General features: G+C 42.3%; 1 protein-coding gene across 10 annotated transcripts in view; it reads right to left on the bottom strand.

Annotated features, from left to right (window-relative positions):
- Positions 1–25,018, bottom strand: part of LOC143685201 (putative palmitoyltransferase ZDHHC11B) — an 85,116-nt gene that overhangs the window by 35,401 nt on the left and 24,697 nt on the right. Inside the window, exons 1-3 of one of the 10 annotated variants that reach the window (XM_077162907.1) lie at positions 12,855–16,175; positions 560–690; positions 30–232 (exon numbers count right to left, since the gene is read on the bottom strand). The exons of 3 other annotated variants lie outside the window; for them this stretch is intronic. In XM_077162907.1, the coding sequence (XP_077019022.1) occupies positions 30–232; positions 560–688 (332 nt within the window). In that variant the 5' untranslated portion in view covers positions 689–690; positions 12,855–16,175. Of the gene's footprint in view, positions 1–29; positions 233–559; positions 1,170–12,854; positions 16,176–25,018 lie in introns of those variants that run through there. 6 more of the 10 variants (XM_077162905.1, XM_077162918.1, XM_077162906.1 and 3 more) reach the window with 6 other exon arrangements.

Raw genomic sequence — 25,018 nt, forward strand, 5'->3', positions numbered from 1 at the left:
CTGGGGAGGGGCTGGGAGGGCTCACTCACTTCCTGGGTTCATTTCCTTCTCCGTTCTGTGTTGTCGACCCAAGGTGTGGTCCAGAAGGGTCAGAACTGAGGGGATCCGGGGCAGGGGTTGTCAGCGATTCACCCAGGGCGCCGGGTGCAGCTCCGCGGTGGGCAGGCCTGGACAAGCCCGGGGCTGCCCTCGCAGCAGCCATGCCGGCCTCTGCCCGGAGAAAGCCACTGAGCTGCAAGGACACAAAGGCGTTCATTTGGGGTCTTAGCACAGCGATTCGGGGAGCCCAAATTCAGGGAGCAGCCCAATTTCAAAATGGACCAAGATCTTGATGAGACATTTCTCCAAGGATGTGTCCAAATGACCAAGAAGTAAATGAAGAATGCTCAGCTCATCAGGAGGGGGCTGCGTCCCACCCGTGGTCCAGCTAAGGAGCAGCCAGGGGAGCCTGAGAACGCAGGTGCGGCTGTGGGGGGCGGGCTCCTGGGGGGTGAGAAGTGATGCTGCTGAGGACAAGGCTGAGGGAACTGGGCACCCGGCACCCCCTCCAGAGAGCTACCCCCAAAGCTGAAAGCAGGTGCTCCAACAGAAATGCTAAGCAGACGCTCACAGGGCCGTGGTCACCAAAGCGAAAGGAAGGCTCAACCGATTGTCCCCCAGACGACGGAAGAGTGGTCTGTCCAGCCATGGCTACTTCATCATGAAAAAGTGGAAGGAGAGACACGTCCGTTACCCGGCAACCCTGTGCCCACCATGCTCAGCGGAACGCCAGGCGCCAAAGGGCAAGCCCCGCTGTGGCTGCACTGTGCCCCGAGGGCTGAGTGACCCAGTCCCGGCTTGTCACCAGGCCCCAAAGCCCTGCCTGGCGCTCAGCAGCCACAAGAGGAATTGGCCAGGTTGAAGCGAGGCACAGCCTGAGAAGCAGAAGGGAGACCAAGCTGGGGAATGCGATGGGACACCGTGTGGCTGCAGAAAGCAAAGGACTGTGAGCACACAGCGAGGTGAGTGGACCTGGAAGACGCTATGTGGTGCAAAAGGAGCTGGAAACAAAAGGACAAGTATTGGATGGTCTCATTTAGAAAACACCTTTAGAATATGGGGCCTAGATTGTAAGCTCTTACAGCAGTCACGTTTAGTCCAGAGCTGTAACAGTTATTTCTGATTTTGAGAGGCTCTATACGTGTAACCTGGTCTTTCCCTGGAACTCCGGGTACTTGTGTGACACCGAAGACGCAGCGTAGGACATGTGCAGCCATGCAGGTCAGCTCTGCCTCAGTCAACAACCGCTAAAGAATCTGCGAAAAGGGTCAGACTTCAGTCAGAGGTAAGAACCAAGCAGATCAGGTTGGGCCTAAGGTAAATCATAACCCAGGGATAAGGGCGATAGGGTCTGTATTTTAGGACTTCACCCACTGCATGAGACCAGAGGAAGGGAGGTTTATTTTGGCAAAACTGCAATATTCTGAAGCACACAGTCCAGCTTTCCCTGTCTGGCCTGTTCATTTAAACAACCCAAACGCACGGAGCCCAGGATGGGAGTGAGGCTTGGGATTCCACGGCTGAATGGAATGCTCAGATACATCCCAGAGGACGCTGGGCAGATAATTAAAAAGTATTGGCAAAGTCCTTTGAGGGAGTGGAGGAAAAATATGGAACTACTAAACTTTACCACCAGGGAAATCCCTGATAATGGCTCAAACATTAGGGACCCCCACGTTACCATGCCAAGCCCTTGGACTTGAGGCTTGCCCCCCGGAAACTTATTTCTGGAGTGGAGCAGCTAAACCTACCTATAATGAGCCCTAAGAGTTGCTTCCCGGAAACCTCCGTGGTTGCTCACATGTAGTCTCTCTCTCTCTAAGCCCAAATCCGCAAGGAAAATCATGGCCGTCCCCTCTACGTGGGACCCGACACCCAGGGGTGGAAGTCTTTCCAGCAGCGTGGGGCGTGGCTCCCGGGTATGGGGCCAGTCCTGGCACTGTGGGGTCACACGCAACTTCCTCACCAAAAGGGGGGAAAGAAACGTAACAAAATAAGGGGTCAGTGGCTAAGAGAGTTCAGATACTGAGTCCAGAGGCTGTTCTGGAGGCTGCTCTTTTTTTTTAGTGTTTTTTTTTTGTGAAATATAACAAATACAAGGAAAAATAAGGAAAAAGCAGTAATCTTCAAAGTACACATCAATCAGTAAATACAGATTTCAGAGTTTATTAGTGGTTACCATTCACTATTTCAGAGTTTTCCTTCTAGCTGCTATGAAACCCCGGAGGTTAGAGGAATTGTTAATAGAGTGACTCAGCAGCCACACTTGTCTGTTAAATCCCATTTTCTCTGTTCTGCCTCCTCCTTCTCCTTTAATCCTTCTCCCAATCTACAGGTAACTCTGGGCAATGCCTGTCCTGACTTTTCCATGTTAAGAAGGAGTGTCCACACTAAAGGATAGGGGGATGGAATTAGTTGATAGTCTTGAAGGGTGATCCCTCCGGGTTTCAGGATTTACCTGACCTAAGAACCCACAGGGAATTATATGTTACCTATAAGCAACTCTTAGCCTTGTTAGGAGTATTAGCTTCTCCCCTACAGAAATGAGTTTCCTAAATTCAAGCCTCAATATCCAGGGCTTGGCCTCTTTCCTAGGGCATCTCCAAAGGTTGAAAGGGAACCTGGGATTCCCAGATGGGAATGTGTAATAGTTCCATTTTTTCCTTTGGGCCCTCAAGGGAATTTACCGATACTTCTTAATTATCAGCCCAGCATATTTGGAGATGTCTGGGTATTTATTACATTAAGCTACATAGAATTAAAAGGTCGTGTTTCCATTCTGGGACTCCAGGAGTTTGGATTGTTTAAACGAGCTATGGTGTGACGCAGAAAATTTAGATTCTAAACGTCTAAACCTCTGTTCCTTTGGTCTCATATAGGAGGTGAAGCTGCAGAGGGCACACACTGTCATCCTTTACGCTGTACTCTAATTTACCTTAGACCCAGCCACATCAGCTTCGGTTTTCTCTCTAATTGCAGCCTGATCTCCTTTTCAGTTATTGTATTTAGGCACACTAACTTTCAGGACTGCAGCTTTCTGGGACAAGGTATCACTGAGTTACTCAAAGCTCCAGAGAAAAACGAGCTGATGCACAAACAGCTCAGAGTCTCAGAACCTAGAAATGCACTTACAGCAGCAGACTCAGTGTGGGTGTTGGAAGGGCTTACAATCTAGGTGCCAATTTTCTAAGTATTTTCTGAGAGAGCCCTCAGCATATTCGTTCTTTCATTTCTGCCTTATTTTGTACAATACAGTGTCCGCAAGGTTTATTCGGTTTGTTGTGTGCCTCTCAACATCCTTCCTTTTTGCAGCTGCACCATATTCCACCATATAAATGTATCACAGCTCTCCTTCTGCTTCTGTCATTGTCCCTTCCACTCCCTCCAGCTATGGGGCGTCATGGACAATGTCCAAAATAAACAAATCACGTCTTACTGTATCCTGACTTTGTCGTACAATCAGCAGCACTCTCAATTTTAGTCAATTTTCATTGTTCCAAAGAGACAAAGAGCCAAAAAGCACAGCCTCACCCAATAACACAGCCTCACCCAATATCAGATCGAAGGCTCCCCTAATCTCTCGTCCCTCCCCCCGAACTGTTGCCCCTGGTAGAGCTGTGGCACTGTTGATGCGTTCCTCTTGACCATTGGCCATAGCATGCAATTTCAGTTGCATGGACCTCTCTACTACTGACTCTGTCCAGTATCAAAGCTTTGAAATAGTTTGTGAGAACTGATTATTTTAATTTTGACTCGTATTGCATCGAGTCTGCATCAGTTTGGGTAGAACTGACATCTTAATGACATTCAACCTTCCTATCCATGAGCATGGAATGTCTTTCCATCCATTTAGGTCATTTAAAAATTTCTTTTAGCAATATTTAATAGTTTCCATGTAAAAATCATTGACATCCCTGGGTAGACTTTTTCCTAGAAACCTGATTCCTTTGGTCCCTTTTTTGAATGGAATTTTTTCCTTAGTTGTTGCCCCAGAGAGATCATGGCTTGTGTATTGAAACATTACTTATTTCTGTGCATCAATCTTGTGTCCTGCCACTTTGCTGAATTTATTTGCTCAAAAATAGCTTGTTGCAGATTTCTTAGGGTTTTCCAAATAAAGTATCACGTTATCTAGAGATAATGAATGTTTTACTTCTTCCATTACTATTTGCATGCCTTTTATTTCTTTCTCCTTTCTAATCACTCCAGCCAGGACTTCTAGTACCATGTTGAATAGCAGTGGTGCAAAGGTCATCCTTGTCTCATTCCTGACCTTAGGGGAAGCTTTCAGTCTCGCACCATTCAGTATGATGCTGGCAGTAGGGTTTTTCATATATGCCCTTTATGGTACTGGGGAGCTTTCCTTCAATTCCCACCTTTTGAAGTGTTTTTATCAGCAAAGGATGCTGAATTTTGTCAACTGCTTCTTCAGCATCAATTGATAGGATCACGTGATTTTCCCCACTTGATTTGTTAATGTGCTATATTATATTGATTTTCTTGTGTGGAAGCACTCTTGCATTCCTGGTATAAACCCCACTCAGTCACTGATATATAATTCTGTTAATGTGTCACTGGATTTAATTTACTAATATTTTGTTGAGAATTTTTGCACCTGTGTTCATTTAGGAGATGAGTCTATAGTTTTCATTTCTAGCAGCATCTTTATTCAGTTTTGATGTTAGAGTGATGTTAGCTTCGTAACGTGAGGTAAGCAGCATTCCTTTCTCCTCCGTTTTTTGGAAGTGTTTGAGCAGGCTCAGTATAAGTTCTTTTTGGAATATTTGATAAAAATTCTACTGTGAAGCCATCTGGGTCCTAGGTTTTCTTTTTGGGAAGATTTTTGATGGCTGATTGAATCTCTTTACTTGTAACTGGTTTGTTGAGATCTATTTCTTCTTGACTCAGTATAGGTATTTCGTATGTTTCTAAAAAATGTCCTTTTCATCTAAGTTTTCTAGTTTGTTGGCATACAGTTATTCTTTCTGTTATGTTTATGATGTCTTATGATTTTAAAATTTCTTTAGTATCTGTGATAAGCACACCTCCTCTCGTTTCTGATTTTGTTTGTGTCCTCACTTTTTTCTTCTTTGTCAATCTAGTAAGGGGTCCATTGATTTTATTTTCTCAAAAGAACACAGTTTTAGCTTTATTGATTCTTTCTGTTGGTTTATTGTTCTCTAGTTCATTTATTTCTGCTTTAATCCTTGTTATTTCTCTTCTTTTTTTTTTTTTGCTTTGGGATTATTTTGCTGTTCTTTCTCTAATTTCCTCAGGTGAGGCATTAAGGCCTCAAAGTTTGCTCATTCTTGTTTTTTAATATAAGCATTTAGGACAGTAAATTTCCCTCCAGCACGGCCTTTACCACACCCCATAAGTTCTGACATATTGTATTCTCATTATCATTCGTCGCCCGTATTTACAGACTTCTCTAGCAATTTCTTCTTTAGCCCATTTAGCATTGAAGAATGCAGTGTTTTTCTATATATATTTGTGAAAGCTCTGGTTCTGTGGTGACTGTTAATTTCCAGCTTCATTCTGTTGTGGTCAGAGAAAGTGTTGGATAATTTCAATCTTACTGAATTTAAAGACCTGTTTTGCGTCCAGTAGATGACCTACCCTGGAGAGGATTCCGTGTGCACTAGAGAAGAATGTATATCTGGTGTTTTGGGACGACCTGTATGTCTGTTAGGTCTAACTCATTGATCACACTGGTTAGGTTCTCTATTTCCTTGTTGATTCTCTGTCTGGTTCTTCTGTCTATAAAAGCGAGTGGGGTATTGAAGTCTCTCACTATTGTTGTTTACATGTCTGCAGCTGCCTTCAGGTTTGCCAATGTGCGCCTTGTGTATTTGCAGCCCCTTGACTGGAAGCAGAAACATTTATGATTGTTATTTCTCCTTGTCCCTCTTATTAATATGTAGTGTCCTTCTTTGCCTCTTATGACATCTTTACATTTAAAGTCTATTTTATTTGATGCTAATATGGCTACTCTTGGTTTCTTTTGGATACAGCTTTCATAGAATGTCTTTTTTCATCCTTTCACTTTCAATCTAGTTGTGTCCTTGAGTCTAAGATGTGTCGCTTATACAAAGCTTATAGATGGATTATGTTTTCTTAACCTATTCTGCCAATCTGTATCTTTTAATAGGTGACTTTAGTCCAATAACATTCAAAGTTATTCCTGTAAAAGCAAATCCTAATCTACCATCTTATCCTTTAGCTTTTATCTGGCAGATCTATATGTTCTTTTACCTCTCTCTCCGTATCGTATAAATTACCGTTACTTGTAGTCTTCAATTCTGTGCCCTACTCCAGAGCTTCCTCTCCTGTCTTTTTTTTCTTTTTTTTTATTAATTAAAGAAAAAAAAGAAATTCACACAACATTTAGAAATCATTTCATTCTACATATGCAATCAGTAATTCTTAACATTATCACATAGATGCATGATCATCATTTCTTAGTACATTTGCATCGATTTAGGAAAAGAACTAGCAAAACAACAGAAAAAGATATAGAATGTTAATATAGAGAAAAAAATAAAAATAATAATAGTAAAAAAAAGCAAAGGAAAAAGAAAAAAAAGACACAAACAAACAAACAAACAGACAAAAAAAAAAACCTATAGCTCAGATGCAGTTTCATTCAGTGCTTTAACATGATTACTTTACAATTAGGTATTATTGTGCTGTCCATTTTTGAGTTTTTGTATCTAGTCCTGTTGCACAGTCTGTATCCCTTCAGCTCCAATTACCCATTATCTTACCCTGTTTCTAACTCCTGCTGGTCTCTGTTACCAATGACATATTCCAAGTTTATTCTCGAATGCCGGTTCACATCAGTGGGACCATACAGTATTTGTCCTTTAGTTTTTTGCTAGACTCACTCAGCATAATGTTCTCTAGGTCCATCCATGTTATTACATGCTTCATAAGTTTATTCTGTCTTAAAGCTGCATAATATTGCATCGTATGTATATACCACAGTTTGCTTAGCCACTCGTCTGTTGATGGATATTTTGGCTGTTTCCATCTCTTTGCAATTAAAATAATGCTGCTATAAACATTGGTGTGCAAATATCCGTTTGTGTCTTTGCCCTTAAGTTCTTTGAGTAGATAACTAGCAATGGTATTGCTGGGTCGTATGACAATTCTATATTCAGTTTTTTGAGGAACTGTCAAACTGCCTTCCACAGTGGTTGCACCATTTGACATTCCCACCAACAGTGGATAAGTGTGCCTCTTTCCCGCATCCTCTCCAGCACTTGTCATTTTGGGTTTTGTTGATAATGACCATTCTGGTGGGTGTGAGATGATATCTCATTGTGGTTTTGATTTGCAATTCTCTAATGGCCAGGGTCACTGAGCATCTCTTCATGTGCCTTTTGGCCATTTGTATTTCCTCTTCTGAGAGGTGTCTGTTCAAGTCTTTTTCCTATTTTGTAATTGGGTCGGCTGTCTTTTTGTTGTTGAGTTGGACAATCTCTTTATAAATTCTGGATACTAGACCTTTATCTGATATGTCATTTCCAAATATTGTCTCCCATTGTGTCGGCTGTCTGTCTACTTTCTTGATGAAGTTCTTTGATGCACAAAAGTGTTTAATTTTGAGGAGCTCCCATTTATTTATTTCCTTCTTCAGTGCTCTTGCTTTAGGTTTAAGGTCCATAAAACCGCCTCCAATTGTAAGTTTCATAAGATATCTCCCTACATTTTCCTCTAACTGTTTTATGGTCTTAGGCCTAATGTTTAGATCTTTGATCCATTTTGAGTTAACTTTTGTATAGGGTGTGAGATACGGGTCCTCTTTCATTCTTTTGCATATGGATATCCAGTTCTCTAGGCACCATTTATTGAAGAGACTGTTCTGTCCCAGGTGAGTTGGCTTGACTGCCTTATCAAAGATCAAATGTCCATAGATGAGAGGGTCTATATCTGAGCACTCTATTCAATTCTATTGGTCGATATATCTATCTTTATGCCAACACCATGCCGTTTTGACCACTGTGGCTTCATAATATGCCTTAAAGTCCGGCAGAGTGAGACCTCAAGCTTCGTTTTTTTCCCTCAAGATACTTTTAGCAATTCGGGGCACCCTGCCCTTTCAGATAAATTTGCTTATTGGTTTTTCTATTTCTGAAAAATAAGTTGTTGGGATTTTCATTGGTATTGCATTGAATCTGTAAATCAATTTAGGTAGGATTGACATCTTAACTATATTTAGTCTTTCAATCCATGAACACGGTATGCCCTTCCATCTATTTAGGTCTTCTGTGATTTCTTTTAACAGTTTTTTGTAGTTTTCTTTGTATAGGTTTTTTGTCTCTTTAGTTAAATTTATTCCTAGGTATTTTATTCTTTTAGTTGCAATTGTAAATGGGATTCATTTCTTGATTTCCCCCTCAGCTTGTTCATTACTAGTGTATAGAAATGCTACAGATTTTTGAATGCTGATCTTGTAACCTGCCACTTTGCTGTACTCATTTATTAGCTCTAGTAGTTTTGTTGTGGATTTTTCCAGCTTTTCGACGTATAGTATCATATCGTCTGCAAACAGTGATAGTTTTACTTCTTCCTTTCCAATTTTGATGCCTTGTATTGCTTTTTCTTGTCTAATTGCTCTGGCTAGAACCTCCAACACAATGTTGAATAATAGTGGTGATAGTGGACATCCTTGTCTTGTTCTTGATCTTAGGGGGAATGTTTTCAATTTTTCCCCATTGAGGATGATATTAGCTGTGGGTTTTTCATATATTCCCTCTATCATTTTAAAGAAGTTCCCTTGTATTCCTATCTTTTGAAGTGTTTTCACAGGAAAGGATGTTCAATCTTGTCAAATGCCTTCTCTGCATCAATTGAGATGATCATGTGATTTTTCTGCTTTGATTTGTTGATATGGTGTATTACATTAATTGATTTTCTTATGTTGAACCATCCTTGCATACCTGGGATGAATCCTACTTGGTCATGATGTATAATTCTTTTAATGTGTTGTTGGATACGATTTGCTAGAATTTTATTGAGGATTTTTGCATCTATATTCATTAGAGAGATTGGTCTGTAGTTTTCTTTTTTTGTAATATCTTTGCCTGGTTTTGGTATGAGGGTGATGTCGGCTTCATAGAATGCATTAAGTAGCTTTCCCTCCACTTTGATTTTTTTGAAGAGTTTGAGGAGAGTTGGTACTAATTCTTTCTGGAATGTTTGATAGAATTCACATGTGAAGCCGTCTGGTCCTGTACTTTTCTTTTTAGGAAGCTTCTGAATAACTGATTCAATTTATTTTTCTTGTGATTGGTTTGTTGAGATCATCTATTTTTTCTTGAGTCAAAGTTGGTTGTTCATGTCTTTCCAGGAACCCGTCCATTTCATCTAAATTGTTGTATTTATTAGCGTAACGTTGTTCTTAGTATCCTGTTTTTACCTCCTTTATTTCTGTGAGGTCAGTGGTTATGTCTCCTCTTCCATTTCTGATCTTATTTATTTGCATCCTCTCTCTTCTTCTTTTTGTCAATCTTGCTAAGGGCCCATCAATCCTGTTGATTTTCTCATAGAACCAACTTCTGGTCTTGTTGATTTTCTCTATTGTTTTCATGTTTTCAATTTCATTTATTTCTGCTCTAATCTTTGTTATTTCTTTCCTTTTGCTTGCTTTGGGGTGAGTTTGCTGTTCTTGCTCCAGTTCTTCCAAGTGAACAGTTCATTCCTGAATTTTTGCATTTTCTTCTTTTCTGATATAGGCATTTAGTGCAATAAATTTCCCTCTTAGCACTGCCTTTGCTGAGTCCATAGGTTTTGATATGTTGTGTTTTCATTTTCATTCGCCTCGAGGTATTTACTAATTTCTCTTGCAATTTCTTCTTTGACCCACTCGTTGTTTAAGAGTGTGTTGTTGAGTCTCCACGTATTTGTGAATTTTCTGGCACTGCACCTATTACTGATTTCCAACTTCATTCCTTTATGATCCGAGAAAGTGTTGTGTATGATTTCAATCTTCTTAAATTTGTTAAGACTTGCTTTGTGGCCCAGCATATGGTCTATCTTTGAGAATGATACATGAGCACTTGAGAAAAAGGTGTATCCTGCTGTTGTGGGATGTAATGTCCTATAAATGTCTGTTAAGTCTAGCTCATTATAGTAATATTCAGATTCTCTATTTCTTTATTGATCCTCTGTCTAGATGTTCTGTCCATTGATGAGAGTGGTGAATTGAAGTCTCCAACTATTATGGTATATGTGTCTATTTCCCTTTTCAGTGTTTGCAGTGTATTCCTCACGTATTTTGGGGCACTCTGTTTCGGTGCATAAATATTTATGATTGTTATGTCTTCTTGTTTAATTGTTCCTTTTATTAGTAGATAGTGTCCTTCTTTGTCTCTTTTAACTGTTTTACATTTGAAGTCTAATTTGTTGGATATTATTATAGCCACTCCTGCTCTTTTCTGGTTGTTATTTGCATGAAATATCTTTTCCCAACCTTTCACTTTCAACCTATGTTTATCTTTGGGTCTAAGATGTGTTTCCTGTAGACAGCATATAGAAGGACCCTGTTTTTTAATCCATTCTGCCAGTCTATGTCTTTTGATTGGGGAATTCAGTCCATTAACATTTAGTGTTATTACTGTTTGGATAGTATTTTCCTCTACCATTTTGCCTTTTGTATCATATATATCATATCACTCTTCTCCATAGCTCTCTCTTCTGTCTTTTCGTATCTGACTCTAGTGCTCCCTTTAGTATTTCTTGCAGAGCTGGTCTCTTGGTCACAAATTCTCTCAGTGACTTTTTGTCTGAGAATGTCTTAATTTCTCCCTCATTTTTGAAGGACAATTTTGCTGGATATAGGAGTTTTGGTTGGCAGTTTTTCTCTTTTAGTAATTTAAATATATCATCCCACTGTCTTCTAGCTTCCATGGTTTCTGCTGAGAAATCTACACATAGTCTTATTGGGTTTCCCTTGTATGTGATGGATTGTTTTTCTCTTGCTGCTTTCAAGATCCTCTCTTTCTCTTTGACCTCTGACATTCCAACTAGTAAGTGTCTTGGAGAACGCCTATTTGGGTCTAATCTCTTTGGGGTGTGCTGCACTTCTTGGATCTGTAATTTTAGGTCTTTCATAAGAGTTGGGAAATTTTCAGTGATAATTTCTTCCATTAGTTTTTCTCCTCCTTTTCCCTTCTCTTCTCCTTCTGGGACACCCACAGCACGTATATTTGTGTGGTTCATATTGTCCTTGAGTTCCCTGATACCCTGTTCAAATTTTTCCATTCTTTTCCCGATAGTTTCTGTTTCTTTTTAGAATTCAGATGTTCCATTCTCCAAATCACTAATTCTACTGTCTCTTTAAATCTATCATTGTAGGTATCCATTGTTTTTTCCATCTTTTCTACTTTATCCTTCACTTCCATAAGCTCTGTGATTTGTTTCTTCAGTTTTTCTATTTCTTCTTTTTGTTCAGCCCATGTCTTCTTCATGTCCTCCCTCAATTTATCGATTTCGTTTTTGAAGAGGTTTTCCATTTCTGTTTGTATATTCAGCATTAGTTGTCTCAGCTCCTGTATCTCATTTGAACTATTGGTTTGTTCCTTTGACTGGGCCATATTTTCAATTTTCTGAGCGTGATCCGTTATCTTCTGCTGGTGTCTGGGCATTTAGTCAGATTTCCCTGGGTGTTGGACCCAACAGGTTGAAAGATTTTTCTGTGAAATCTCTGGGTTCTGTTTTTCTTATCCTGCCCAGTAGGTGGCGCTCGTGGCACACGTTTGTCTGCAGGTCCCACGCGTAAAAGGTGCTGTGGTTCCTTTAACTTTGGAAAACTCTCGCCGTGGGGCAGGTTCACCAGCTGAAGCGGCTTGGAAGAGTGCCAGCTGGCCTGGGGGTCTGAAAGTGGGGAGGGTCGCCAGCCACTGCAGCCCGGGAGAGCGCTCGTCCGAATTTCCTAGTCGGCCCATGTGGCATATTATTTGGGATTGGAGCCTAATAAAACTTAAAAAGTTTTTAGCCTTATTCTTCTTACTTGCAGTCCTCTCCCCCTCTTGTCGGAGACCACCCATTTCCGTAGCCGACCACAAAACCTCAACCTTTCCTGTTCTGCTCTAACTCTAACGCTAACCTAACTTCTGCCCTAAGCCTAGCAACTGCTCCCATGCGTGTGTGATTAGCTGCCCTCCCCTGTGGTCCACGCCCTAATTTCACCCCTCCGCAAACTGTATATAACCCGGGGCTCACCAAGCCTCGGGGTCCTTTTAGCACTTGAGCAGGGTGACTCCAATTGGCACGGGGTCTTTTAGCACTTGAGCAGCTATGGCCTAAGCTTAACCATTTACAATAAAGCATTGTGCTACAATTAGTCTCTGCCTCAAGTCTTTGGGTCCCTCAGTGACTTCGGTCCTGAGCGCCGGCGTTTCCTCAGACCCCTCAGTTAGAACTCTAGACTTCATCCTGAGCAGAAGTGTCAGTCTCTAGCCGTCACCTCCGGGGAAGCAGAAACCGGCAAGGTGACTCCAGGCCCGGGACGCCAAGCGTGGCAGGAGGGGGCCAGCCGCCGCGGCCCGGGAGAGTGCACCATTCCCAGCCGGACTGGGGAGTCACGTGTTTGGAAGGGACCCCCCCGGTCACCGTTCTCCACGGCCTGGGGATTTCTGATCCAATTCTCTCAGTTGGTCCGGGGGGCCGCGCGTGGTGGGGGCACTAGCCGCCATGGCTTGAGGGGACCGCCTGCCCAATTCTGCCAACTGGCCTGGGAAGGAGGAAGGGAGGGACTCCGGCTGCTTGCCGCCCCAACCAGGGAACCCCGCGCCCCTCGGCGATCTCACCAGAGCTGGTTCTCCCAGACAGTCAGCCGTTCCAGGATGGGGTACGCTGTCTTTTTTATCTCTGTCGTGGCTCTGGGAGCTGTTCTGTATCGTTTCTACTCCCCTAGTAGCTGTTCTGGAGGAGGAAAGGTGAGGGTGGCAAGGCTGTCGAGGACGGTGGCGGAGGAGCCGGTGAAGGCGGAAGAGGGCACAGTGGTGGTTGGAGAGCCGCTCAAAGAACGCAGATCCCCGGCTCAGGAGCAGACTATTAGGGAGGTGTGTTAGGTTGCCTGCACAGGACAATTGCCCCTGTGCTTATTAATGAAGGGCCTCAAGTTGGCCCAGAACTAGCCCTCCAGTCCGAGTCAGCCCAAGCCAGCTGACTGGTTCCCCATCCTTCCCTGCCCATCTGGGTGCTGTGCATCCCGCAGAGTTGCTGCAGGCTGGTGGGCAGCTCCCCAGGCCTGTGGGTGGCTGTGCTGCTCCTGCTTTGCACCCAGCGGAGGTGCTTCCTCCCTTTGGAACCACAGGGTCTTGGGAATTGGCCCCTCGAGCGCTTTGGGCGAGACCCCAGTGCTTTAATGAGCATCAACGAGATGCAGTTTCATTCTCGACAATGATAATCAGAGAAAATAAAGTTCAAAAACTGTGCTTAACTTAAAGTTAACTAATGGGAATAAAATAAACAAACAGGCAAACAAAATTTCCAGAGCAGTTAAGTATAAAGAAAATACGCTACTTCTGGCAAAAGAAATGCAATGTAAACTGGAAAGAATAAAAGTATTTTTAAATTGGTGACACAAGTATGACCACATTCATAGTTAATGGAAGACTCCCAAACACTACGACAATTTTTAAAAACATCTGTCAGTGAGTAAAAGATTTGTATCCCAAAAAAGCCTACAAAAGTAAAAAATAATGAGCCCAGCCACACCAGGACAACACAAACCAAAGAAAAAAGCAAAGTGACAAAATCAAAAGCAGGAAAAAAAAAGATTTTAAGGAAAGCCTTTAAATCCGAGGTTCCTGCCTCAACCCAAAGCTACAAAAGTTATGAAAATTAACGTGACACATAACTTCCTATGAAAAGTCATAATGCAAATACAGTTGAAAATATAGGGTCAAATGAAAAGAAATGATGGTAAATTGTAGCCGCTCACAGCACACTAGCCTGCTTCTTCAAGATCAACAGGGGCGTCCTCTCTCCCATCTGCTGAGACTGATTCTTACAACGAAGATGCCATCAAAGGAGCGACATTCCAAAATTTTTGCTCTAACCTATTGGTTAGAAACAAGCCCTAACACATCTTGGGGTAATTTGGGCAGAAAATAAAAGAGTAGTTTCATTCACAGCCCATGTACTTCCCCTCACCCCCCGCCAACTCCCAAATAAAAATACAACAAATAGTGCTGCAATAATGGGATACTCACATGGAAAAAGAATGAAATGTGGCCCCCACCATACAACATACATGTGCAAAAAAGTATTTGCAAAGTCCTTTCGGGGACTTGGGAGAAAGGAGGAAATATTAAACTTCCCCATCTGGGAAATTTCTGATATTCTTACAAGCAGTGGAGAAAACCAAACCAATAGACAGAGCCCTTGATCTTGGGGTTCACCCCATGAGGTTTATTCCTGCAAAGGACGGGCTAAGCTACTTATAATTTTGCCTAAGAATCATCCCCAGGAACCTCGTTGGTTGCTCAGATGTGGCCTCTCTAAGCCAACTCAGGAGGTGAACTCTCCGCCCTCCCCCATGACTCCCAGGGGTGCAAATCTCTCTGTCAATGTGGGAAAGGACTCCCAGGATGAGCATCTCAATCCTGGCATCATGGGACGAGCAGGAGCTCATCATGGGGCTGAGCAGGCCACAGGAGCACGAGCTGGGCCTCCTGAGGACTGGGCCCCATGGCCAGCTCTGCTCATGGCCACCATGTCCCCCTGCCAAATGCACACCCCCATGAGACCCTTGTGTCCAGCTTGGTGCCCAGCAGCAGGGCAGGAGGGAGACTCAAAGAAAATTCAAGATGGTGATTCAGCAGTCATACTCACTTGTTAAATCTAACTTCTGTTGTAATTTCTCCTCCTTCCATCCCAATCTTTAGGGGTATTTAGACTCTGCCCATTCTCACTTTTTCATGTTGGAAAGGGCTGCCGATACGTAGGGAGGGGGGTGGAACTAGGTAATGTTCTGGAGAGGCTGGGCCCTCTGAGTTTCAGGACTTATCTAGTCCAGGGGCCCATCTGGAAATTTTAAGTTTTTAGAAAAATAAACCTAGTGAGTGAAATGTTAAGACTCTCAGTAGAATCCTGGGTGTTCTTTAGGGTTTTCAGGAATGCTGTTGGCTGGGGTTTGGAGGACAATGGCAACTTGCAAAATCTGGCTGATGCTAGCATAAGAGTAGCCTCCCGAGATGGTGGCACAGGGTGGGCTGGTCTGCTCTGTAGGACAAGAGGGGGATGGGGAAAGTGACCGGCAGTGCAGTTCCAAGGGCAAGTGGTTAAAGAAGTTCTAAACTCGGTCATGGGGGAAGAGGGGAGAGCAGGTGGGTGGATCAGCCATGACCCCTACCAGGGCGGTGCGACCTGAGGGAGCTCACCGTCCTGTGCTCCAGACAGAGATGACCTCAACAAACCAATCACAAGTAAAGAAATTGAATTAGTCATTCAAAAGCTTCCTAAAAAGGAAAGTCCAGGACCAGATGGCTTCACATGTGAATTCTACCAAACATTCCAGAAAGAATTAGTACCAACTCTCCTCAAACTCTTCAAAAAAATCAAAGTGGAGGGAAAGCTACTTAATGCATTCTATGAAGCCAACATCACCCTCATACCAAAACCAGGCAAAGATATTAGAAAAAAAGAAAACTACAGACCAATCTCTCTAATGAATATAGATGCAAAAATCCTCAATAAAATTCTAGCAAATCGTATCCAACAACACATTAAAAGAATTATACATCATGACCAAGTAGGATTCATCCCAGGTATGCAAGGATGGTTCAACATAAGAAAATCAATTAATGTAATACACCATATCAACAAATCAAAGCAGAAAAATCACATGATCATCTCAATTGATGCAGAGAAGGCATTTGACAAGATTGAACATCCTTTCCTGTTGAAAACACTTCAAAAGATAGGAATACAAGGGAACTTCCTTAAAATGATAGAGGGAATATATGAAAAACCCACAGCTAATATCATCCTCAATGGGGAAAAATTGAAAACATTCCCCCTAAGATCAGGAACAAGACAAGGATGTCCACTATCACCACTATTATTCAACATTGTGTTGGAGGGTCTAGCCAGAGCAATTAGACAAGAAAAAGCAATACAAGGCATCAAAATTGGAAAGGAAGAAGTAAAACTATCACTGTTTGCAGACGATATGATACTATACGTCGAAAAGCCGGAAAAATACACAACAAAACTACTAGAGCTAATAAATGAGTACAGCAAAGTAGCAGGTTACAAGATCAACATTCAAAAATCTGTAGCATTTCTATACACTAGTAATGAATAAGCTGAGGGGGAATCAAGAAACGAATCCCATTTACAATTGCAACTAAAAGAATAAAATACCTAGGAATAAATTTAACTAAAGAGACAAAAAACCTATATAAAGAAAACTACAAAAAACTGCTAAAAGAAATCACAGAAGACCTAAATAGATGGAAGGGAATACTGTGTTCATGGATTGGAAGACTAAATATAGTTAAGACGTCAATCCTACCTAAATTGATCTACAGATTCAATGGAATACCAATCAAAATCCCAACAACTTATTTTTCAGAAATAGAAAAACCAATAAGCAAATTTATCTGGAAGGGCAGGGTGCCCCGAATTGCAAAAAACATCTTGAGGAAAAAAAACGAAGCTGGATGTCTCGCGCTGCTGGACTTTAAGGCATATTATGAAGCCACAGTGGTCAAAACAGCATGGTATTGGCATAAAGATAGATATATCGACCAATGGAATCAAATAGAGTGCTCAGATATAGACCCTCTCATGTACAGACATTTGCTCTTTGATAAGGCAATCAAGCCAACTCACCTGGGACAGAACAGTCTCTTCAATAAATGGTGCCTAGAGAACTGGATATCCATATGCAAAAGAATGAAAGAAGACCCATATCTCACACACTATACAAAAGTTAATTCAAAATGGATCAAAGATCTAAACATTAGGTCTAAGACCATAAAACAGTTAGAGGAAAATGCAGGGAGATATCTTATGGAACTTACAATTGGAGGCGGTTTTATGGACCTTAAACCTAAAGCAAGAGCACTGAAGAAGGAAATAAATAAATGGGAGCTCCTCAAAATTAAACACTTTTGTGCATCAAAGAAGTTCATCAAGAAAGTAGAAAGACAGCCTACACAATGGGAGATAATATTTGGAAATGACATATCAGATAAAGGTCTAGTATCCAGAATTTATAAAGAGATTGTTCAACTCAACAACAAAAAGACAGCCAACCCAATTACAAAATGGGAAAAAGACTTGAACAGACACCTACCAGAAGAGGAAATACAAATGGCCAAAAGGCACATGAAGAGATGCTCAATGTCCCTGGCCATTAGAGAAATGCAAATCAAAACCACAATGAGATTTCATCTCACACCCACCAGAATGGCCATTATCAACAAAACAGAAAATGACAAGTGCTGGAGAGGATGCGGAGAAAGAGGCACACTTATCCACTGTTGGTGGGAATGTCAAATGGTACAACCACTGTGGAAGGCAGTTTGGCGGTTCCTCAAAAAGCTGAATATAGAATTGCCATACAACCCAGCAATACCATTGCTGGGTATCTACTCAAAGGACTTAAGGGCAAAGACACAAACGGACATTTGCACACCAATGTTTATAGCAGCGTTATTTACAATTGCAAAGAGATGGAAACAGCCAAAATGTCCATCAACAGACAAGTGGCTAAACAAACTGTGGTATATACACACGATGGAATATTATGCAGCTGTAAGACAGAATAAAGTTACGAAGTATGTAACAACATGGATGGACCTTAAGGACATTATGCTGAGTGTGATTAGTCAAAAACAGAAGGACAAATACTGTATGGTCTCACTGATATGAACTGACATTAGTGAATAAACTTGGAATATTTTGTTGGTAACAGAGACCATCGGGAGATAGAAATAGGGTAAGATATTGGGTAATTGGAGCTAAAGGGATACAGATTCTGCAACAGGACTGAATATAAAACCTCAGAAATAGACAGCACAATACTACCTAACTAATACAATTATGTTAAAATAATGAATGAAGCTGCATGTGAGAATGATCGAGGGAAGAGGGCTGGGGGCATAAATGAAATCACAAAGAAAGATGATAAAGATTGAGATGGTATAATCTAGGAATGCCTAGAGTGTATAATGATAATGACTAAATGTACAAATTTAAAAAGTGTTTTTGCATGAGGAAGAACAAAAGAATGTCATTACTGCAGGGTGCTGAAAATAGATGGTAATTAATATTTAAAAATTTCAACTTATGTATGAGACTAAAGCAAAAAATGTTCATTTGGTACAAAATTTATATTTTGACTAGTGCACCTCCTAATATGACTTATGTAGATAGTTGGTTGAACACCATAAGTACATGGAACCTTGGGTAGGACATGAGATTTGGTTGGTTTGTCCAGGTGATGCCCCAATGAATCCCAGACTGATCTGATCAGTGAGTGGAAAAGTATTTGCAAAGTCTCCTTCAGGGAATGATGAGAAGGGGGGAAAATTCAACCTCCCCAAGTTGAATTTTTGTATTCTCACAAGCAGTGTGGACAACCAAAGCTATAGGCTGAGCCCCCAGTCTCGAGGTTTGTTCATATGAAACTTAACCCCACAAAGGACAGGTCAAGCCTAATTAAAATTAAGCCTAAGAGTCACCCCCAAGAGAACTTCTTTTGTTGCTCACATGTGGCCTCTCTCTCCAGCCAACACAAGCAAACTCACCACCCTCCCCCTGTCTATGTGGGACATGACTCCCAGGGATGTGGATCTTTCTGGCAACGTGGGACAGAAATCCCAGAATGAGCTGAGACTCAGCATCAAGGGATTTAGAAAACCTTCTCAACCAAAAGGGGAAGAGTGAAATGAGACAAAGCGTCAATGGCTGAGAGATTCCAAACAGAGTCAAGAGGTTATCCTGGAGGTTATTCTTACACATTAAGTAGATATCACCTTGTTATTCAAGATGTAATGGAGAGGCTGGAGGGAACTGCCTGAAAATGTAGAGCTGTGTTCCAGTACCATGTTTCTTGATGATGACTGTATAATGATATAGCTGTCACAACGTGACTGTGTGATTGTGAAAACCTTGTGTCTGATGCTCCTTTTATCTACCTTGTCAACAGACCAGTAGAACATATGGAATAAAAATTAATAATAGGGGGAACAAATGTTAAAATAAATTTAGTTTGAAATGCTAGTGATCAATGAGGGGGGGGGGTAAGGGGTATGGTATGTAAAAATCTTTTTTTCTGTTTTCATTTTATTTTTCTGCTGTCTTTTTATTTCTTTTTCTGAATTGATGCAAATGTTCTAAGAAATGATCATGATGATGAATATGCAACTGTGGTGATATTGTGAATTACTGATTATATATGTAGAATGGAATGAGCATATATTAACAGTGTTTGTGTTTCTTTCTTGTGATTTTTTTAATTAATAAAAAATTAAAACAAAATATCTAAGCCCTCTAGCCTCCTATGTTATGAAGAAGCTAGAAGGAAAAATATGAGAGGATTGTATGGTAGCCCATGACAAACTCTTGGCTCTACCCTGTAATTACTTGTTGAAGAATGCTTTGAAAACTATTGATTTTTTATTTCTTTGCTTTGTATATATGTTATGCTATATATATGTTATATAGTATATATGTTATACTATACAATAGAAAAGTTAAAAATAAAAAAATTGATATCTCTTTTAGTCTCCAGTATCTTAGAGCAGCCAGAAGTAAAAACCTGAAATTGTGGAATTGTAACCCATGTCAAACTCTGAACTATTTTCTACGACCAATTGTGGTGCTGTGCTTTGAAATTTATTTCTTTTTTGTATATATGTTACTTTTCACAAAAAGTCAATTGTGATGATAAAAAACTATTTAAGCCTTCTACATCCTATATTCTGGAGAAGCTAGAAGGAAAAATCTGAGAAGATCATATGGTGGCCCATGACAAATCTGGGATCTGTCCTGTAACTATTTGTTGAAGAGTGCTTTGAAAACCACTGTTTTATTTCTTTGCTTTGTATATATGTTATACTATACAATAAAACAGTTTAAATAAATAAAGAATAATTGGAGGAATAAAGATTAAAATATATTGGGTAGATGGAAATACTAGTGGTCGGTGACAGGGAGAGGTAGGGTGTATGGTATGTGTGAGTTTTTCTTTTTTCTTCTTTTTCAGGAGCGATGCAAATGTTCTAAAAAATGATCATGGTGATAAATACACAACTATGTGATGGTATTGTGAGCCACTGATTGTACACCATGTATAGAATGTATGTTAAGAATGTTTGTGTTTGTAAGTTTGTAAGAATGTTTGTGTTTGTAAGTTGTTATCAATAAAACTATTTTAAAAAAAAGAAGGCATAGCTGGCCATGCTGGAGAGAGAGCAGCAGCTGCCATGGATGCCCACGTCCACTTCCTCATCTGGGGCAGCCCCCACATGTCCCAGGACAGATCCCAGTGGGGTCCCACAAGCTGAGTTCCAGAGTGGGGTCCCAAAAGTAGGTCCCCAGGTGGGGTCTCATGAGCAGAGCCATGGCAGAGTCCCACAAGCAGGTTTCCCAAGTGGGTTCCCAAAGCAGGGTCCCTGAACAGGGTTCCCAAATAAGGTCTCATACCCAATAAGCAGGGTTCCGGAGCAGGTCCCTGACCCATTCCGCTTTGCTCTCCACCTATCCCAGCACTGGTCAAGTACAGTCATAATCACCTGCTGATTCAGAGACACTCAGCCCCTTCTCACTCCTGCAGACCCTTTCTGCCAACTACTGCTTGCTGGGACCCATTTTAAGAACTTTTATGCAATCCCCAGGTCTCAACAGAAGGTACAGACTGCTCAGGAGTTGACTCAGCAAAAAGGGAAACTAGTTCAAAACAATCCCTTAGCTATGGGTAATCAGCAAGACAAAGAACCTGCAGGCAGACACCCAGGAGTGAGATCGGATCAGGGAAGGCGGGAACATTCACACCAAGCTCTGAAATCAGCCTTCAAAATTCACCTTTTCAATCCATTTTTAATAAAAATTTAAAGAACCGAAGGTCAGGAACCTTACCTGCCAAAAAAAAACCCAGCTATAGAAAGCGGACCAGTCAAGTGTGGACACCAGGCCACACTGCTGCAGGGAAATGGACAGTGCAAGCAAGCGTCTGATGTGCGGAATTAAGAGTGGCCACCTGGCCATTCCATACAGCTTTTCCAAGGGAAGTTGGCAGGGACGACAAAACCGGAACCTTCACAAGTGCCGCCAGCCACATGCAGGTCTTGTGCCCACGGCGACATTCAGGCAGGCTCACCAATGGGGTCAGGGATCCTCACGTCTGAGCTGAGGACCTGCAAGGCTCCCGGAGACCAGAAACTACATTTACAGTAACACTACAAAGTCATCTGTCCTTCCCACTCTGTTTCTCTTCCGAGTGAACAGTAATTTCCCAGCAGGTATGTGACATGTGACGACATTGTCATTCCAATGGCTAATGTACTGTGTGCTCATGTATTTTTGTGGCTTAAAATGCTCTCAGCTTTAACTTCTAACATGATCAGTATAATAACCTACCTAAGTAAAAACTCTTTAAGGTCCTCAATTATTTTTAAGAATTTAAAAAAGATCAAAAAGCTTGAGAAGGAGGAGTAAGATATTACACATTTCAAAGGGTTACCCTACCCTACTCTACCCTCTGGGGAACACAAGGAAACAGAGAAAAGAGTGTCCCGCAGAGCAAGATGTCCTGTCTGGTCCTGGGATGTGACACAAGAAGCCATGGTAAACTTTACCTCTGAAGCGTTTTAACAGAGGCTCCTGTTGGATGGGGGTGGGGGTTGCCCAGGGAAGACCTGCAAAACGACAGAAGCAGAAATGTCATGACTTGTGCAAAAAAGGAAAACTGTCCTTCTAGCACCACTTGTTTCTTTCAAATCCAACACTCTTCTTCCCTGGCATCATACCTCTCTGGGAAAAAGGTCATGCAAGGATCCCATACTAGAGCTTAGGTTCCTAGATGATAAAACTGGGTCAGAAAGAGTTCCTTTGCAGGCCCTAAACATGTTCAGAGAACGTGTTCATCAGTGCAGATGCACTCTGTGCAAAGGCAAAGAGGTTGACCAAACTGATCTCTGGAAAGCTATTAAAAACCAAAGAATTAAAATGTCATTTGCTCAAGAAGAATGAGGTGCTGTCACTGACAGGCATGTATCCCACAGGCACAACAAAGCTGAGTCTCAGCCCTACACAGAGGGCCCAGGACACAACAAGGGATGGGATCACAGCAGGCTGGGGCCCAGCTGCCCAGGGGCACCTCCAGTACCAACTTTGACTAAGCTCCACACATTAAGAAAGGTCAGTTATGGTGGATACTTGACAACTAGGCCTTAAATCAAGAGATCTTGCAGAATTAACTGGTATACTGCTGATGAAAACAAATGTTCCTTTTAGATGCAAACACAATGCAAAATTCCATGACACTTTTGAGAAAAAGAAAAAGTCAGACAAAATGTTGCTAGAGAAAAGTAACTGAAGTTACCCATTTTAATGTCAGCAGAGAAAAATGTGTGCATGCAGCTGAAACACAAGAAAAATGCCAGGACTCAGAGACAAAGATTGCTGGAAAGAATGTTTGCACAGCAATGTTTGCACAGCAAATTTCCTTTTTCTTTCAGAATAAAACGCCCCATCAGACTCAATTTTCCTGACATTTCGGAGGTTTTGAAGCCACAGCTAATGGATCTGAATCATCTGAGCAAAACCATGTTACAGTGGCATGTTACTAGAGAGCCTAGAATAGAATGCTACATATGTACCACACACACATACCAGCCACTTTTGTAGAAAACGATCAAACCTAAGACTAGATAAAGCAGCCCATGACCAAGTCAAAAGGAAAGCAGTTCATCTCTGACAGGAAGCCTCACACCTGGGCAGCTGCAGGTTAAAATGAGAAAATAACCAAAGTGGTGCATACCTGTGTCAATAACATCACACCTAATCTGCACATGAACTCAGCTTCAGGAAACCTTCGCCCACCACTAACTGCCTGAAAAGAAAAGCTTGGCAAGAAACAAGAACCTTCTCCAGAAACCTAAATCACTTTTGTATCAGTAGTGCATGGCATGGAGCTGGCAGTGTACCAACCTGTTCGTGGGGAAAGTAGGGAAGGGCACGAAAAGTGCACGCCTGCACAGGCTCACGATGTGCCAGTACCTCCTTTTCCTTAAACAAGCAGGCCACTCAGAGCCGCATTCTGCCTGATTTGGGTTGGCTGTTTAGATGCCAACAGCAGGGTGGCACCAGGGCTGCGGCACTGAACTGGGTCAGCCCAGGCCTGCCCCTGGGGGACTCGAGTACCCTGGCCCTCAGCTCCCAAGAGCCGCGGCAGTAGCCCAGAGGGATCTGGGACTCGAGTCTGTGAGTGGGCCATGGAAGGTAAAGACCTGGGTAGTCAGCATTCCTGCTGGGGCCCTGAAGAGTTTCCCAGCATCTCTTCTTGAATAAAGAAGGAATAGAAGTCCACACCGGCTTTTAACAGTCAACCTTCTTTGGGAATTAAAGACACACTAAATGACAAGGTAATGAGGGTGCCCTACCCCTGGGGCACTGCTCACTCTGGAAAGCTGGGCATCCAGCTGGGCAACAGGGGCCAGGTAGCCAGGGCTCAGGAAGGTGTCAGCGGTTAGGGGACAGGACTTGGGGTCAGGAGTGAAGGATTAGAGATCCTGGGCTGGGGTTTGGAACTTTGCAGCATTAAAGTTGGGGTTCAAGACCCAGACTGACCCAAGACCCAGGGGCCAGGGGCTGTGGTCAAGGGTCAGAGAACAGGGGCAGTTGTTTAGGTCAGGATTTGGGGACCCTGGGAAAGGATGCTCTGTGGGGCTGATTAAGTGAATAAATAAGCTGTGGGTCATCCCTACTGGTGTCCCAGCCCAGGGCTCAGATGCTCAGAAACACCTCCATTGCCTGTGTCAACCAGCGCCCCGCCGACAGAGCCAGCCCTGCTGCTCGGTGCATGCCCTCTCTAAAAACAAACACCAGTTTTATTATGAAATATAACATATATATGAAAAAACAACACATTTCAAAGTGCACTGCAACAAACAGTTACAGAACAGATTTCAGAGTTTGGTATGGGTTGTAGTTCCACTGTTTCAGGTTTTTCCTTCTAGCTTCTCCAAAACACAGGAGACTAAAAGAAATACAAATATACTGATTCAGCAATCATGCTCATTTGTTAAGCCTTATCTTCTCTGCTATAACTCTTCCTTTTCCTTTGATCCTTCTCCCAATCTTTAGGGGTATTTGGACTGTGCCCTTTCTAACTTCTTCATGTTGGATAATATGGGATGGCGGAGGGAATTGGTTGATGTTCTTGGAGATGCTGGGCCCCCTTTGTCTTTTGAATGTAGTCTCATGTCTATGTGCCACCTTTTCCCAAAAATCACCCCCTAATAAGTTTCTGAAAGCCCTGAGTCCTTAGTTTCAGGAGAGACAGGGCCCACCAGCACATGGTTTCCAGCTCCCTCCTTCTCCCAGGAACACAGAGGGAGGCCCCAGTCCCAGCCACTCCACTGCCTGATCTTGCTGCAGCATCCACTCATCAGAGGGAGCCAGCGCGCTTCCATCCCAGCCACCCAGCTGCATACTCGCCTGGGGCCCAGGAGGGGATGTGACCCTCATCTTTGTCAGACAACAGCATGCTGTAAACGTTCATAAAAGCCAGGCCGTATCCCCTTATTACTTACTTTAAGATGATAAACCAATATATTTGCAGATTCAGAGCTATCAGACGCTCGAGAGGTTTGTAATTGGGATTCCTGGGGATGCCCACAGAATGGTCAAACATCACCCTTCAGCAGATAGTTTGCATTTCACAGTTGCAAAGTCCATTCCAATCATTTAATAACCAAACGCCAATATCCCTGCTGGGTACAGAGCAGCC

The sequence above is a fragment of the Tamandua tetradactyla genome, chromosome 5, assembly GCF_023851605.1.
Source record: "Tamandua tetradactyla isolate mTamTet1 chromosome 5, mTamTet1.pri, whole genome shotgun sequence".
NCBI classification, from domain to species: Eukaryota; Metazoa; Chordata; class Mammalia; order Pilosa; family Myrmecophagidae; genus Tamandua; species Tamandua tetradactyla.